We start from the raw sequence: 18,535 nt of genomic DNA, 5'->3' as shown, positions 1-18,535 counted from the left end.
TAGTGTCTTAAGCCAATCTCTTTTGAGATAAAAAAGAGAGAAGTGAGCATAGAGACAGGGGATCCTAATACCACCAAGAAAGCAGTACCGGGAGCAGAGCGCATCCTTTGGACCTGAGGTTCCTGCACTGAGATACTCACAGAACAAGGGAAGATTGGTGAGAAGGATCTTCCTCCAGAGCTGACAAAGAAAGAAAGCCTTCCCCTGGAGCTGATACCCTGAATTTGGACTTCTAACCTACTAGACTGTGAGAAAATAGATTTCTCTTTGTTGAAGCCATCCATTTGTGGTATTTCTGTTACAGCAGCACTAGATAACTAAGACAGTAGGAGACTTCAACACACCACTCTCAGTAAAAAACAGAACATCTAGAAAGAAACTCAACAAAGATACAGAAGAGCTAAAGAGCACAGTCAGCCAACATGACCTCAGAGACATATAAAGAAATCTCCACCCAACAACTGCAAAGTACACACTCTTTTCCAATGCACACGGAATGTTCTCCAGAATGGACCACATCTTAAACCACAGAGCAATCCTCAATAAAATCCAGAACTCTGAGATAATACAAAGTATCTTGTCTGACCACAACACCATCGCAGTAGAAATTAATAACAGGAAGAGTAAGGAAAAAAAAAAATCAATTACATGGACACTGAATAACACCCTGCTTAAAAATCACTGGGTAATACAAGACATCAGATAGAATCAAAAAATTTCTAGACTCAAACAAGAATGAAAACACATTATACCAAAACCACTGGGTAATACAAGAAATCAGATAGAATCAAAAAATTTCTAGACTCAAACAAGAATGAAAACACATTATACCAAACCTCTGGGACACAGCAAAAGCAGTCTGCCAAGGTCAATTTATAGCAATTGATGTACACATCAAAAAGAAGGGACAAAATCAAAACATTAGCTACACAACTTGAACAAATAGAAAGAGAATAGCAAAAGAAGCCCATGATCACCAGAAGAAAGGAAATAATAAAGATCAGATCAGAAAAAAATGAAATAGGGAATAGAAAAACAATAGAAAGAATGAACAATACCAAAAGCTGGTTCTTTGAAAGGATCAACCAAATTGAAAAACCACTGGCCAAACTGACAAAAGAAAAACAGGAGAGGATGCAAATAATCCAAAAAAGAAATGAAATGGGAGACAGTACTACATTACAAAGTCCAACACCCATTCCTGATAAAAACTCTCAATAAACAGCATATACAAGGGAATTTCTCAGTAAAGGGCATCTATGTAAAACCAATGGCTAACATCATTCTTAATGGAGTGAGGCTGAAAACATTCCCCTTCAGAACAGGAACAAGACAAGGATGCCCTTTATCACCATTCCTGTTTAACATCATGTTGGAAGTCCTAGAGAGAGCAATAAGGCAAGAAACTGAAACAAAGAGCATCAAAATTGTTAATGAAGAAGTTAAACTGTCCCTATTTATGGATGATACACTAATACATAGAAAACCCAAAAGACTCCATGAGAAAACTACTGGAACTAATAGGTTCAGCAGAGTAGCAGGATACAAGATAAACATAAAAAATCAGTTGGATTCCTATACACCAATAAAGAGAATGACGAAAAGGAAATCAAGAAAACAATACCATTTGTAATAGCCCCTAAAAAAATAAAATACTTGGAAATAAATCTAACCACGGATGTAAAAGACCTATACCAAGAAAACTACAAAACACTACTGCAAGAAACCAAAAGAGATCTACATAAATGGAAAAACATACCATGCTCATGGATAGGTAGGCTCGATATTGTGAAAATGACAATTCCACCAAGTGATTTACAAATACAATGAAATCTCCATCCAAATACCAACAACATTCTTTAAAGAGATGGAAAAACTTATCATTTACATGGAAAGGGAAGAAGCCCTGGATAAGTAAAGCACTGTTGAAGAAGAAGAATAAAGTAGGAGGACTCACACGACATGACCTCTGAACCTACTATACAGCTACGGTAGTCAAAACATCCTGGTACTGGTACAATGACAGATACATTGACCAACGGAACAGAACTGAAAATCCAGACGTAAATCCATCCACCCATGGTAACCTGATCTTTGACAAGGGCTCAGAGTCCATCAAATGAAGAAAAGATAGTCTTTTTAACAAATGGTGCTGGCATCTGCAAAAAAAAAAAAAAAAAATGAAACAGGAGCCATAGCTCATACCACACACAGAAACTAACTCAAAATGGATCAATGACCTAAATATAAAGCCAAAATTATGAAGTCTACAGAAGAATAAATAGGATCAACACTAGAGGCCCTAATACACGGCATTAACAAGATACAAACCAGAACCAACAACACATAAGCTCCAGATACAAACAAGATTAACAAGATACAAACCAGAACCAACAACACATAAGCTAGATAACTGGAATCTTCTAAAAATTAAACACTTATGCTCCTCAAAAGTCTTCTCCAAAGAGTAAAAAGGAAACCTACAGACTAGGAAAAAATTTTTGTCTATTATAAATCAGACAAAGGTCTAATCTCTAAAATCTACAAGAAAATCCAACACCTCTACAACAAAAAGAGAGATAATCCAATTAAAAAATGGGCAAAGGAAATGAATGGACACTTCACCCAAGAAGACATTCATGCGGTCAACAGACAACATGAGGAAATGCTCATGATCTCTAGCCATCAGAGAAATGCAAATCAAAACCACAATGAGATACCATCTCACTCTGGCATTACTGGCAAGAATCCATAAAACAGGAAATAACAAAAGCTGGAGAGGCTGCAGGGACATTGGAATTCTTATGCACTGCTGGTTGGAGTGCAAAATGATACAACCATTTTGGAAAATGATACGCTTCCTTAGAAAGCTAAAAATAGATATACCATATGATCCAGCAACCCCACTCCTAGGAATATATCCTACAGAAATAAGAGTCGTCACACGAATAGACATGTCCATACCCATGTTCACAGCAGCATTTTCACAACAGCAAAAAGATGGAAACAACCTAAATGTCCATCAACAGATGAACAGATAAACTGTGGTACATACACACAATGGAGTATTACACAATGATAAAGAACAACAATGAATCTATGAAGCATCTCAGTCTGGATGACATCATACAATAAATCAATCACAAAAGGACAAATGTTGTATGAGACCACTACTGTAAAAACTCATGAAAAGGTTTACACACAAAAAGAAGCAATCTTTGATGGTTACAAGGGAGGGAAGGGGAGGGATGGAAAAACACTTAACAGATGATAGATAAGCGGTAACTTTGGCGAAGGCTAAGACAGTACACAATACTGGGGAAGCCAGCACAACCTGTCCAAGGCAAGGTCATGGTAGCTTCATTGACACATCCAAACTCCCCGAGGGACCGAACTGCTGGGCTGTGGGGACCAAGGTCTCAGGGAACATGTAGCTCAACTGGCATAACATCATTTATAAAGAAAATGTTCTACATTCTACTTCGGTGAGTAGCGTCTGGGGTCTTAAAAGCCTGTGAGCAGCCATCTAGGATACTCCACTGGTCTCACCCCTTCAGGAGCAAGGAAGAATGAAGAAAACTAAAGATACAAGGGAAAAGATTAGTCCAAAGGTCTAATGGACCACATCTACCACGGCCTTCAGCAGACTGAGTACAGTACAACTAGATGGTACCCGGCTACCACCACTGACTGCTCTGACAGGGATCATAATAGAGTGTCCCAGACTGGGCTGGAGAAAAACGTAAAACAAAATTCTAACTCAAAAAGGAGGACCAGACTTGCTGACCTGACAGAGATTTGCTGGCCTGAGAGTATGGCCTCCGGACACCCTTTCAGCTCAGTAATGAAGTCACTCCTGAGGTCCACCCTTCAGCCAAAGATTGAACAAAGACTAAAGGAACACACCAGCCTTTGGGCAGGGACTGGAAGGCAGCAGGGAACAGAAAAGGTGGTAACAGCGAGCCCAGGGTTGAGAAGGGAGAGTACTGACATGTCATGGGGTTGTTAACCAATGTCACAGAACAATGTGTGCAGTTACTGTTTGATGAGAAACTAGTTTGTTGTATAAACCTTCAGCTAAAGTACAAAAAAAAAAAAAAAAAAAAGGCCCTGGTGGTGGAGTGGTTAAGAGTTCATCTGCCAGCGAAAAGGCTGGCAGTTTCAATCCACCAGTCGCTCCTTGGAAACCTTACGGGGCAGCTCTATTCTGTTCTATAGGGACGCTATGTGTTGGGATCAACTTGACGGCAACAGGTTTGTTTGTTTTGGGTGTAGTATCAAAGAAGAATATACCCAATTATTTGAAAAAGCTATTAAAATACTCTCTTTTCCAACTGTATATCTGAGGCAAAATTTTCTACATATATTTCAATCAAAACAACTTATTATAACAGACTGAATGCAGATACAAGAATCCAGCTGTCTTCTATTAAGCCAAACATTAAAAAATTTGTAAGACTTGCAAAAATGTAAAACTGTGCCATTCTTCTCACTAAGTTTTTTTCATAAAAACATAATGGGTTTATCACTATTAAATAAATCAGCAAATAAATTCTAATATGGCAAATACTGATAGACATAACTCATGTAAATAAAATCTCTTTGGGGTCCTCAATAATTCTAAGAGTGCACAAAGGATCTGAGTCCATAAAACTTGAGAGCCACTGTCCAGATCAAAGGAGGCCTGGTGGTACAGTGGTTAAGTGCTTGGCTGCTAATTAAAAGGTCAGCAATTCATACTCACCAGCCACTCCATGAGAGAAAGATGTTACAGTCTGCTTCCCTGAAGATTTATAGCCTTGGAAACCCTATGAGGCAGTTCTACTCTGTCCTGTGGGGTTGCTATGAGTCAGAATTGACTTGAAGGCAGTGGGTTTGGTCTGGCTTGGGTCTAGATCAAAAGAAGTACCCAAATCTAGCAGCACAAGGACACGACATGAAGAAGTTTTAAAATATATATAGATGCCAAGGTCCCACCCTAGTCATGTGAGAGGGAGCCCGAGCAATGTATTTAAAAAAATGTTTGCCAGATGATTCTTACACATGGCCAAGTTTAGAAACCACTGAAACTATCATCTGATTTTGACAGTGAACTTTGAAAATGCTGTTCACTGGTGCCCTCTAATGGCAAATCTGCTCTAATTTATGAAAATAAAATCAGAATAAAGAGAAGACCATGGACTCAGGACACAGAATTTTAACTCTGTAAGGGACCCTGGGGATCATGTAGCCCAACTTCCACTTTATAGATGGAGACTAACGACAACCAGGCATCATCAAAATATACGGCGATAAATGCCACGCTGCACTTTGGGCAGGTACAGGCTGTTAAGGCAGCATACAGGAGACACCTATTCCAGATGCAGGAGATAGGTTTCTAGGGGCAACTGTTTCTGAGCTGAAACTTGTAGGATGGGCAAAAATTGAAGGATGAGCATATTTCAGTCAAAAGGGTTGGTATGTACCAAAACTCAGAGGTAAGAGAGGTCATGAATTTGCTCAGTACTAAAGAGAAAAGCAATTTTAAGAGCTTCCAAGTACTAGGTGCTGGCCATGCTGATTATATTGTTTCATGCTCATCACGACCCTATGAGATGTTACCTCCTCAGCTAATCCTACAAATCAACTGTTTGTAGTTTATTACTTTTTCTTTTCTTTAATTTTTTAATTTTTAAAGCATCTAGCTTTACAAGAACTGTTAACCCTTGGAAAAGCTTACCTAGAGAGGTACAGAAGCTATTCCGTGTTTTAGAAAACACCTGGAAGAAATGGAATGGGCCAAATGCCTTCTAAGGTCCTTGGCTTAATTCGGGGAGAAACAAACCTCTTTTAAATGGAACGCAACTGTAGATTACACTTTAATCATAAACATAGTAATGTTAAGTAAAAACTTTGCAACTCTGCCTTTCTCTTCGTCCTTCTTGCGCCCAGTTTCTATTCTTGCACTAAAATTCTCACATGCAGGCACTACAATATGGTAGACAGAGGAGTTGCTGTGTGTCATTGAGTCGATTTCAACTCAGAGTAGAACTGCCCCACAGAGTTTCCAAGGAGTGGTTCGTGGATTTGAACCGCCTACCTTTTAGTTAGCAGCCTGAGCTCTTAACTGCTGCGTCACCAGGACTCTGGTAGACAGAGTACGACCTCTGAAATCATACATGTATCTGAATTATTAGCTTCAACACATATTAACTGTGACCACTGATAAATTACTTTGAGTTTCTGCATCTAGCAAATGGGGACAACTATCTTCCTCACTGGATTGTCACAAAGCAAAAATTAGAACACATATGTATACACGTAGATGCATTTAGCAGATGCAAGGTCCGTTTCTTGTTTCTCATGCCTTGTGTATCTATCAGTCCAAAAGGGTTTGCCTTACTTTCTTTGATGCTGCTTCTGTAGGGCTGCCTCTGATAACTGTCCCTGAAGGATCAATCTTCTTTGCTTATCAATATCTCCTTCCATTCGAGCAAAAGCATGAGAGCCAATGAAAGAGAGATCAACTCCCAAGCCTTCATCTTCCTCTTCTTGGCTGTCTGTAACAAAAAACACCGCTATCAACAGAGCGCTTATGACAAAATTTGACAGACTGTGAACGCTGTAGTGTGGGATGGCTGTGAGGTGACTCCCAACACTGGGGTCAGATTATTCTTTGAGAATGAAAATGAAATCATATTTAGGCATTTGTAGAACTGAAATAATGAAAATCAATCAAGGTGACCTGGGTGTAATCTTAGGAGAGGAATGTAATCATACTCAAAAAGACAGAAATAATTATATTATACTTGGGTTTAGGGATGGATTGTTGCTGAGTATATAACCAAAGTATAAATAATAAAAGTTTAGGAGCATTTATCCAGCATTGTGTGACTGACTGGCACATAACTTCAGCCCCTTTGGCTGGAAGATGGATGGATCAGGATAGTGGGGTATAACCCATGTTCATTAAGAAACATTCTGATCGTAATTTAGTTTCCTACATAGTTCTCTACACTGGTCATGCCAACATAAACATTCTGGTCCATAGGAGTTACAGTTCGCACTACAAATTAGCAAGCTGATATTCTGATTTAACCATATGATCACTGTGAGTTTGGCTCATGGAAGCCAGTCCCTTAGGAACAGATCATCTCTTAGAGTGGTGCCCCCTGCCTTATTGGGTAAAAGGAAAAAAATAAAAAGAAAAAAACCCTGGCCCATGGGGAGCTCCTAAAGGCAATGCCATCACTTGAAGGACTTCCCCAAACTTATTTAGTGCCCCCTTCAAGCCATGACAGGCCAACAGCTTAGAAGAGTCTGCTTTCATTTAAAAACAAAAATTCCATGAATTATTCTTCCTTCAAACCTGAAAGTAAAGCTGGTTACATACACTTTAATAGATTTAGCATACTACTGAAAATATTTATGAACGTTAGGGGCTATATCTAAGCAGCCTTGGTGGCATAATAGTTAAGAGCTGGCTGCTAACCAAAAGGCTGGGTGTTTGAATCCATCAGCGGCCCCAAGGGAGAAAAGCTCTGGCAATCTTGCCCCTATAAAGATTTACAGCCTAGGAAGCCCTATGGGGGCAGCTCATATGGGTTGCTATGAGTCAGAATCAATGTGACGGCATAAAACAACAACAATAAGGTCTGTATCTGTGAGGAAACAGTATTTTTCTGAGACATGAACACAAATCAAGCACTCTTTAAGAACGGTAGATAAAAGGGGATCTCTTGGCTAATGGGTTAGTCTCGTCTATTGTCCAGCACTGCCATCTCATATTGGTTTTGCTATTCACTACTCCTTGTCATACTAAATGCATTTTATGGAGGAGAAATATGCTATAGTGGTGGTCACGAGCCTGAGGATTTCCAAATGACTGGGCATATTTCATGTAGGAGAAAGATGTGGTGGCCTATTTCCATAAAGATTACAGTCTTGGAAACCTTATGGGGCAGCTCTACTCTGTCCTGTAGGGTCGCTATGAATCAGAATCGGCCTGGTAGCAGTGGGTTTGGTTTGGTGGGACTATTTCAAGAGTCACTCTATTGGAGGCTCCCCACTGTGTATGGTGCCCCTCCCAGCAAAGTGTGGTTCACAGACATTTCCTGATGCTACACCATTTATAATTTCCTGATGCTTGGCCTTTATGTTGTGTGAGTCTACACACTGCTGATAAAAAGGAGTAGCTTTCTACAAATTTTAACCTGATGCTCATTTTTAAAAGAATTGTTCACAGTAGGAACGTCACAGTAATTCCCTAAGCCGCTAAATTTCAGCATCAAGTCCCAGGATTGAAGCTTGTCAGGCGTGCCTTCACAGAAAGGGTTTATAACCTTAAACAGGTACTCATGAGGTCAGAACAAGCTGTCATACAGGACAGATTCAGATGGGCTCCTGTCCTAACAAACTTTACTGAATACTTCAGCCTGCATGAGTTTGCAAGCTAAGGAAACAAAATAAATGGTTATAAAATTCTTGTCTTAGTGTTTAATATTGCAAGTTGCTGTTGGGCTGATTCTGACTCCTGGCAACCCATGTGTGCAGAGGAGAACTACACTCCAAAGGGTTTTCTTGGCTGTGATCTTAATGGAAATGGAAGCAGATCACCAGGGCTTTATTTCTGCAGTACTGCTCGGGGGTTCCAACTGCCAACCTTAAGGTTAGCAGCTCGGCGCAAACCATCTGTGCCACCTAGTGGCTTCCTATTTTATGTTGGGTATGGCTTTTAGGGAGCCCTGGTGGTGCTGTGGTTAAGAGCTTGGCTGCTAACCAAAAGGCTGGCAGTTGAATCCACCAGCTGCTCCTCAGAAACCCTACGGGGCAGCTCTAGTCTGTCTTTTATAGTCATGATGCGTCGGAACTCATTCGACAGCAAAGGGTATATGGCTTCTAGAGGTCACTGTTGAAGCTGTTAAAATTTTAGGTGAGAAGGTACTTGACTACTGTTTTAACAGTCTCCTCCATGAGACTATAAGCTTTGTGAGGGTGAGAATTTTCTTATATCCAACACTGAACCCCAATGCCTAACACAAATCTGACGTAGTATACGAGTATGTATATGTATATATCTTTTTTGTAAACAAAACAAAACAAAACAACAATAGGACTCTAAAACTTGTAAACTGGTGTTGATTCTAGTAGCATATCAATAGAGAGCTTCCCAAAAGTCAAGCTGAACTTCCTACTTCTTTGGTGATTGGTGTTTTATCAGTACCTTTGTTTTCTCAAAAGGGAAATTAAAAAAAGGAAAACTCACCCTCTGGAGCACCAGGTTTTTCACTTATCCTAATCTGCCGCTCAGGTACCACGGGCTCCCCTTCTGCATTTCCAATATCTGCAGGAAGGTACGCCAACGACTGACTCTCCTCCTTCAATGATCTTGGGAAATACAGAGGTAGCAGCTTTTGGTAGGTAGCCTGTGTCAGAAAAGCAAGATATTTTGTGAGAAATAAAGAAGTAGCAAAGCAGACATCAGTGATGCTTGGTGCTGCTTCATACAGTGTTAAGACAGCCTCCACCAAGAATTAAGACCTCACTACTCTGAGCTCAGGCCAGATGCTGAGCTTGTGTTGTTGTATCACAGATCAGGATATTGCTAGCCGGTCACGTAAAGCATGATTCCCATCCTGGTAATCGCAGGTCACTTAAACAGGAATTCCTAAGTCCTGCCACTCTTGTCTCCATCCCCTACCTTTATCGTACCAATGATCTGTCAACATTCAGCTCAGCCGCCGCCTCCCTAACCCCCAATATGCCACCAGCGTCCACTGGATGAAGGTATAGTTTCTCATAATTATTATTAAACAATTCTTGGTGTTGTATTCTATGACCATGGCCAAATTGCTAGCCTAGACCTCACTACTCAGCTTCGACTGGTATGAACAAGGGCCTGCTAATCATCTGCTCTTGATGCTTCGCTAGCCCCTAAGACTCAATACGTACAAAAAAGAACCTGTCTTCATCTCCTTTGCTCCTCTCCCCAAAATCTTTTCCCCTTTCTACTTGCGGTGTCATTGGTGGTATAATTATTCTCTCACTCAAGTCAGAAACCTAGGATTTATCCTTCATTCCTCTACATATTCTATCAATCACCAACTCCAGTTGAATTTATTTCCTAAATATTTTAAAAATTTCAACTGCACCACTGCCCTAGTTCAAACCTGATAATTTCTCATTTGGAGTATTACAACCACTTCTAATCTCTTCTGCTTGCCACCAGTTTTTATCTTTCCAAACCATACTCTACATAGCTACAATACAAATTACACCACATCATTTGTCTACTTAAACACTCTTCTATGTTTCTGTGATGCTTAATTGATAGAGTTTAAGTTCTGTAGCATACGACACAAAGACTTGTGTGACACTGCCCCTGACTAGTTTTTATTTTTGCCACTCCAGTTTCACATTTTATGCAACAGCAACACATTCACCCTATGTATGAAAACTCTTACTTTACATGCTTGGAATGACTGTTGCCACGTGCCGTTCCCTTGGCAAATCCATCCTTTAGAATGAATTTAATTCACGTATCACCTCATACAGGAAGTACTTCCTAAGATCATGACTGGCTGGAGTTAGTGTTGCCATCCTTCCCATTTCTCCATCAATACATTCATCACAATTTGTCTAAACTGTCTGTCTCCGCTAATAGACTATAACTTGTTTTCTGGACTATCACCAGAATCTAATATAGTAAATCCAACATAGCGTAGGTGCTTAATAAAAGTTCACTGAAAGAATGAATAAATAAGCCCAAACATGAGAAGGTAGCAAGCAAAGAATATGCACCTCATTTCATCAAATTCAAAAGTGCTTACATATCATTATTCATGTAGTTACACATACTGGGAATAGATACTTCACATGTATTAACTCGTTTAATTATCACAGATATCCTGTGATTACATATCATTAGTATTCCTATTTTCTCTAGCACACAGACATTAAGTAACTTGCCCAAGGGCAAAAAAGTGAGAAATAATTGACGCTGAATTGGACAGAGCTCACTAAAACTAAATACAGCTTAGCAAGACAAAAATTAAGAATGATTTTCTAAAATGGCTCTCTATTAAATTGAAATATACTAACCCTAACTACATATAATAAAATATATAAAGCTCACAACCTACTCAGTGCTAGCCCCTAGGCTGGGCTGTCACTTGTTTCCAGGTCATGCAGACAGCAAAGCTCTGCTAGCATAGCGGCAGTTTTCCAATTACACTTCTCAGACATCCAGTGCTTAGGTTCTCAGGTGATGCCCTGAGTTACCTTGAGAGCTAACACAGGGGGGCAAAGCAGATCAACTCTCCTTCGTAAGATTTCACTGGAGGAAATAGTTTAACAGTGAAAATATGAACAAATGCCCCTCCCTGAGCTGTTTTTCATCTGTCATATACAGTTCTTCCCAGTGAATGATTGTAAAAAAAAGAAAAAGATTGTAAAGCCCACTCTATATATATGTACATATGTGTGTGTGTGTATACACACACACACACACACACACACACACATATGGAATTAGGATTTTCCCACTGGCAGTTCAGTAAATATTAATAATGAGAAAAAGATAAACCCAACTAAAAATAAGATTTAAAGAATGCAACATAATTAGTAAAATACCTCTTCAAGTTCAGAGACGGCAAACACTACTTTTTCAATGGTCTCCCCGTGAATCTCTAGAAATCTCCTTACAGTACCTAAGAAAATAATAGAAGAATTAATAAATAAGAAATTACTTCTGTGTAAAGAGAAATCAAGTTCTTCAAGGTTTTATTTTTGTAATGGATTGTTCCCTCATTTCATTAAGTTTTCTGCTTAGTGATACCTTATCTGTGAAGCCTGCCCAGCCCACTATAAAGACCCTTCCTCTATTTGCTTTCCTCTAGAGCACCGATCACAGACGTTTTATGGAGTTTTTTATTTATTGTCTATTCTCCTTGCCCCTCTCTACCCCCAGCACTAGAACGAAAGCCCTGCAATGGTTAAGATCTTTATCTTATTTACTGCTATATTTCTAGCACCTAGAACAGTGCCTGGCCATAGTTTTCCCTTATTTGGCATATTACTCTTATTTCCTGGGGCCTCTCTCTTTGGCCAGAATGATCTAGCACAACTGTCTTTTCAATAATTCAGTTACAGTATTAGGAGTCCTGTTCAGCTTTTCATTACCCTCCAAAAAACCCCACCAAATCAAAGCTAATTATTTATTATTTTTAATTTCTATGTTATCCTGATTTTTTCCCCCATAAACTTCCTAGTAATAAGTCCCAATGGCCTATTCTCAGTCTTTTAACTTTCTGGAGATCGACCTAGCTTTAGTCTATAACCCTCGTGCCCCTACCTTTTTTAAAATGTTGTCCTCCACATCTTCTTAAATATCTGTTTCAACATCTTTTATTTTCTTGATGTACAAACTCTCTTTAGCTCAGTAATTTGCTCATTAGGTATCACCTGAAATGCTGATGGCTCTCAAAGCTTCATACTGTTTCCTGAACAAAAGGCCTGAATTTCCTACTGCCTACTAGGCATATCCTCCCAGACAACCCACATATGCCTCAAACCCAACGTGTCCAACCTGATCTCGATAGGCCCAAACTTGAGCCCTGTCTTCTCTCCCCCAAACCCCCTCCTTTACCTTATCCTTTAACTCAGACACACAGCAACATCCAAATAGTCACCGAAGTTAGAACTCTGCATGTTCTCTGATACTTGTTTCACCTCTTCCTTCAGCCCGCACTTTCAATGGATTCCCATGTCCTGCTAATTCCATTGCTAATATTTTTAACATCTATTCCCTTTCATTACAGTTGCCTTGGTTTGGGCTCTCAGTTGTCACAGAGACTTTGACAATAAGGTCTCCTTGTTTCTTTCTTTTTCAAGTCTACATATTCACTGTTGCCTCACTTGCTGCCTTATGCTACCCTCCTTACTAAACACTTCTGATGGCTCTGCTCTGCTCACAGGCTAAGATTCGAAGTCCCTAGCACAGCTCTCCACACTCTGACTTCAACTAGCTGGCCCCCTCCCACCTCTCAGTCCCATTTCCAATCATTCCTCTCATAGGCCTTATGCTTTAGCCACATTATCTTCTTCACTATACTCAGAACACGCCATAAACTTTTATGTTGCCCTACCTCTGCTTACACGGTTATCTTTGACTAAAATACCACTCATCCCTCCCACCCCCCAACCCCATTCTTTTCTCTTAGTGAATGCTTACTCATTTTTCAAGACCCATTCAAAAGCTATCTCCTTTGTGCAGAACTCCACTCTTCCTCGTGCACCCCTATAACCTTTTGAACATGCCTGTGTTAGTGAACTTTTCACAATGTATTATAAGTAGACTGTGAGCTTTTTGAAGGCCAAATATATTTTATACTAATATCACTAGGGCCTAGCACATACAAGGAATACGTCAACTAATCCTGCAAATTTAGTTATCTACATGTTGCTGGCCTTGTTCACAGCTGTATCTTGAGAAGCTAACAGAATAGACCCATTTGCTGAAGAACTAAACAAACGTTCATAACTCTTATACTGTTAGATAAATTCATTTTTCATTTCTCCCTCTATTCTGCTGTAATAATTTTTTTTAGAATAATCTTTCAAAATTGGATTTTCTTTTATGCTATTTACTTCGATGCCACACATAACAGTTATAATATTCACACACAAGAGTTGGTTTCCCAGCATATTAACTGTGGCATTTCCTTTGGAAGAGAAAATATAATGCCAGATAGTAGCCAAACTGAATTCCCTTGGTAGAGCTCATTAAGAAAAGTAATTTTGCACGTGGTAAAAAAAAGATATGGCATGACTATAGAGTTTTAATACTGACTGCCAGTCCAAATTGCTGCTCTAAGGAGTCCAAGGTTTCATCTGTGCACCAGTCTCTGCAAGCAACAAGAATGCCAGGCACCTAACATTTACTGGATACCCTTTAACTGGTGAGAATGACATCTGGGACATTAAAATTCCCAACTTGGAAACTCAACAAGAACAAACATCGTCACCTTTTTTCCCTCACCACTATATCCTTTTATATACAGGACAGAGCCTAACACACGCTAGTCACTCAAAGTTTTGTTGAATAAATAAATGACCTGATTAATTTTATTTCAATGCAGATGTTTCTTTAGACTTCTTCTGGAGAATGCATGCACATGAACTAAGAAAAAAAAAAGACAGAGAGTCTTGATACATCTATCAAGAAGAGATTAAGTTTTAATGAAATAAATTTCTGTTAATAGTTTAATAAGTAAGGAAGCTTTTGATACTAAGAACTTAAGAGCTACATCATTAGATTTGTTCTTGACCCATATATGCTACAAAAGTGTACATGCCATTTGTTTTCCAAATGCTTGAGGGTATGTGAGCAAAGGGCAACATTGTCTGGGTATGTATGTGTATGTATTTTTTAATGAGACATAGTTGTGCTACTAGATTTAAGGTGTAATAAGTCAAATAGCCCTTAAAAATTATAAGTTAATTTGCTCACCTTAAGAGCTATACATTTCCTTTTGGCTAAGTAAATTTCTAGAAATTACTCCATCAAAGTCTCTCACACTCACTTGTGTTCTTTATCTGCTGTTCCCAATTATTACTCAAGTTTACCCCTTATGGTACTCTATTATGTGACTGAGCTAGCGTTGGATTGGTAGAACTGGGATTAAAACCCAGTCTTTCTGACTCCCTAATAAAGCCATGTCTACAACATGATTCTGATCTTTAAATTCTAATCCATACGATTACTTTAAAAAGAAATGGAGACATAAAAGGCAGCTTAACTCAAGCTATGAGATGACAGGGTAAGGACTAAGTAGTACTAAGACTGCTGAGGCTGTTGAAGCCTGCCAGGAGACATGACAGAAAGGCAGGAAGTTTGCTTTGGTGAGTCATTGTTTAGAATATATACAGACCCTGGTGGATCAGTGGTTAAAGTGCTCAGCTGCTAACCAAAAGGTCAGTGGTTCAAACACACCAGTCACTCTGCAGGAGAAAGATGTGGCCTCTGCTTCTGTAAAGATTTACAGCCTTGGAAACCCTATAGGACAGTTCTGCTCTGTCCTACAGGGTCACTACGAGTTGGAATTGACTTGGCAGTGGGTTTGGTTTTGGTTTTCTAACACAGTAGTCTACCACTGAAATAGCTGTAATTCAAAAATAATGAATTATTTGTTATAACAGACAGGTTACTGGACTTGGGATTCAGAAGGCCTGGATATATGTCTCAAGTCTACACAACCCTTGGAACATGAGAAACTGCTAAGCCTCTGTAAAATGGATAACCTACCACCTAAAGGAGCCCTGGTGGGTTGTCAAGAAAATTAAGTGTTTATTTGTTCCTTTATTTAATACATATTTCTCGAGCAAGTACCATATGTCAAGCATTCTTGGCATATGGAATCAGTGGAAACACAAAGATGAAAAGATAAGCTCCCTGTCCCCAGGAAGCTCATAGTCTATATAATGTATGTGCAAGAAAAGTGTAACTATAAAAGCAATATATAAATTTACTAAAAAATCCTTGAACAGAAAGAATCTTAGTTTTAAAAATAGCTATTTAAGACTGATCAATTCCTCACTCTAAATTCTAGGCTATATAATAACAATAATTCTATATGTTCAAATATCTTTGGAATTTTGGATTGGTATAAGACTTTCAGATTCTCGTCTTTAAATTTTGGAGATACAAAGCGTTCTTAAAGATTTTAAAGATCATCTAGTATAGTTTCCCTCCCAAATGAGGAATGTTTTCTGTAATACCTGCATTAGATGATCAACTAGCCTCTGCGTGAACGCTCCCAGTAACAAGAAATTCACTAAAAGAATACCTTTGTATTACAGATAGTCCTATCTCAAATAGGAACAAATTCTCCTCTTTGTGACTTAGTCTCAGATCTGCTTCTAAAGCTGGAGTTCTAATCCGCAGTCCTTACAAGGATCTGTGAACTTTCTGAAATAACACGCACATTCTGTACACATGTATATTCTTCTAGGGAAATGGTCTGTAGCTTTTCTTCCGTCAGATACTCAACACAGTTAGGAACTGTTGCTCTAAAAGAGCAACACAGGATAAATCCATGAGACTCCTTCAGATGTCTGAAGATGGGCATCATATTTGCTAAAAGCATGCTTATCTTTAGGAGAAATAGCACTAATGTTTCAAATGGCTTGCTCTCCAGTTTGTCAGTGTCTCATGAGATACGACACCCAGACCTACATAGAAAGCTCCAGATGTGGTCTGAACTTACACATAATATGATGAAATTATGGCCTCTCTTGAGATAAACACCATATTTTTATATCATATATATCACACGTAGGTTCAGAATGGCTGAGCCAAGATGTTTTTTAAACCTAAATGCAGGGTGTTATATTTAAACAGCACATATGAAAGCTGCTGTTTAAACTGCAAAGTGCTACACAAATATGATATCATGGAATTTGTTCTGATTTCATTAATTTAGTCTGTTAAGATTATTCTGAATTCTGACTCAACTATGCACTGAACATAATTCCCAGGCTGGGACATTTTCCAACCTAGTAAGCAAGTCTTCTAAGCCTTCATTCAAGTTGAAAAAATGTTATCCCAAGAAAGTAAATTGAGAGCCCTGCCTATTATCAACAGAAACTTCCCTCCAGGGTGCCGTGATCCGTTAGTCTACCTTGGCTGTAACTATACAGCCTTTGTTATTGGTTGCCGTCAAGTCAAGTCCAACTCATGGTGACCCACGTATGCGGAGTAGAACTACTTCATAGGAGTTTCAAGGTTGTGACCTTTCGGAAGCAGATCATCACCAGGCCTGTCTTCCAATGCACGTCAGGGTGGGTTCAAACTGCCAACTTTTTGGCTAATAGTTGAGTGCTTAACCATCTGCGCCACCTGGGGACTCCTAACTATGCAACAAGTGATAAATAAGATTTTAAGACTCAATTTATGCACAGCATCTCCAATATTACTTACGAAGTGCTATGTGTGTTGCATCCTCTAAAGGATAACCTCGTTTTGCAGAATTTATGACACAGAATCCAACAGAAGACATTGACTGTTCTCTGCAATCAAACAGAAAACAGCGACACTGCAACCAAAACATTCATAATACACGCATAAGTAACTAATTTCAAAATGAAATTCAATTTCTCCTTCCTTATCCCTTCTACCTTCCCCCACTAAAAAAAAAAAAAAAAAAAAAAACCGGTTGCCATTGATTCGATTCTGACTTATAGTGACTCCTTCAACAAATCTATTATAATAGTTAACCTAATTATACTATTTAATAATCATATTAACGTATAACTTAGTTGTACTACTTTGGGGATATACACATATTAAAAAAAAAACACCTTTGCTCTCAAGTCAATTCTGACTCATAGTGACCCTATAGGACAGAGTAGAACTGCCCAATAGGGTTTCCAGCGAGTGGCTGGTGGATCTGAACGACTGACCTTTTGGTTAGCAGCCTGAGTTCTTAATCACTGTGCCATCAGGACTCCACATATACATATGTATACATATATTTATATCTATGTTTATATATATTCCAAGTAAATACTGTGTAAAATGGAAACAGGTTACGATGTCAAACCATCCGGATCTATTCCATTTATCCTGCTATGTATAAAAAGATAATTTTACTTACAGGGTCCCCCTAAATTATCCAAGTCCCCAAAAATTCAACTTTCATAGCTAGGTTTCATTATTAAAGCCAGGGCCTTTACTATGTACGGCATGAGACATCCAGGAGATGAGGAAACTTACTTTGCCAGCTGAAGCACATTTCTGTAGCAGCTGTACAGGGAGCTCTCTGCTGCTGTGCGGTAGCGACTCTTGTACTTAGGTCCCACTGTGTGAATGATGAACCGGGCAGCTAGATTAAATCCTTTGGTCAATTTTGCTTCACCTGTCCGGCAACCTGGGAACAATGGAAGCATAAATAAGTCATGGAGATGTGAAAAGAAACAATAAAACAAAGCATAAACTAGACAAAGTATTTAAGAACTTTGAGAAATTTTAGTTGAAAACATGGGATTGAATACAAGTGTTGATCTCTGTACCTTCAGTTCCCAAAGTGACAGTGAAGAAACACAACACGTATAAACATAAAGACAAGGAGAACAGGAGAAAAAACATGAAGCAGAAAAGCAGTATCAAAATTTTGGAAGGGAGGAAGTCCATGGACTAATAATAACTGATTTAGCAGAGAAGAGGATCCTAGTTGCTTCCAGGAATGGGGTAACCAACATAAAGCAAGCTGGACTATACTGAAAGGCAGCGTAGGATTCAAGAAAGGCTGTTTTGGTTCAAATCCTGAGCCCAAGACACTCCTGCTGGGATACTGTGGGCAGGTGCTTGACCTCACCATGCCTCAATTTCCTATTTAATGATGATATCACCTGTGCTTAATTTGCAGGATTAAATAAGCTACTATATGCAAAGACCTAAATGTTTATTAGCTATTATTACTGTTGCTGTCATTATTATTACAGAACACCAGGAAGGTTCAGACATTGGAGGTCCTAAATATCTCTAAAGGTCATATGT

At 39.0% G+C, this 18,535-nt stretch overlaps 1 protein-coding gene across 4 annotated transcripts in view; it reads right to left on the bottom strand.

Moving 5' to 3' along the window:
- Nucleotides 1-18,535, bottom strand: part of GDAP2 (ganglioside induced differentiation associated protein 2) — a 76,349-nt gene that overhangs the window by 32,672 nt on the left and 25,142 nt on the right. For all 4 annotated transcript variants that reach the window (XM_049879973.1, XM_049879972.1, XM_049879971.1 and 1 more), the window contains exons 4-8: nucleotides 17,753-17,906; nucleotides 16,958-17,046; nucleotides 11,611-11,687; nucleotides 9,245-9,404; nucleotides 6,383-6,539 (exon numbers count right to left, since the gene is read on the bottom strand). In XM_049879973.1, coding sequence (XP_049735930.1) covers nucleotides 6,383-6,539; nucleotides 9,245-9,404; nucleotides 11,611-11,687; nucleotides 16,958-17,046; nucleotides 17,753-17,906 — 637 coding nt within the window. The remainder of the gene's footprint in view (nucleotides 1-6,382; nucleotides 6,540-9,244; nucleotides 9,405-11,610; nucleotides 11,688-16,957; nucleotides 17,047-17,752; nucleotides 17,907-18,535) is intronic.

Source organism: Elephas maximus, chromosome 3 (assembly GCF_024166365.1).
Source record: "Elephas maximus indicus isolate mEleMax1 chromosome 3, mEleMax1 primary haplotype, whole genome shotgun sequence".
Classification (NCBI taxonomy): Eukaryota; Metazoa; Chordata; class Mammalia; order Proboscidea; family Elephantidae; genus Elephas; species Elephas maximus.
This window is presented reverse-complemented; position numbering and strand designations above follow the sequence as displayed.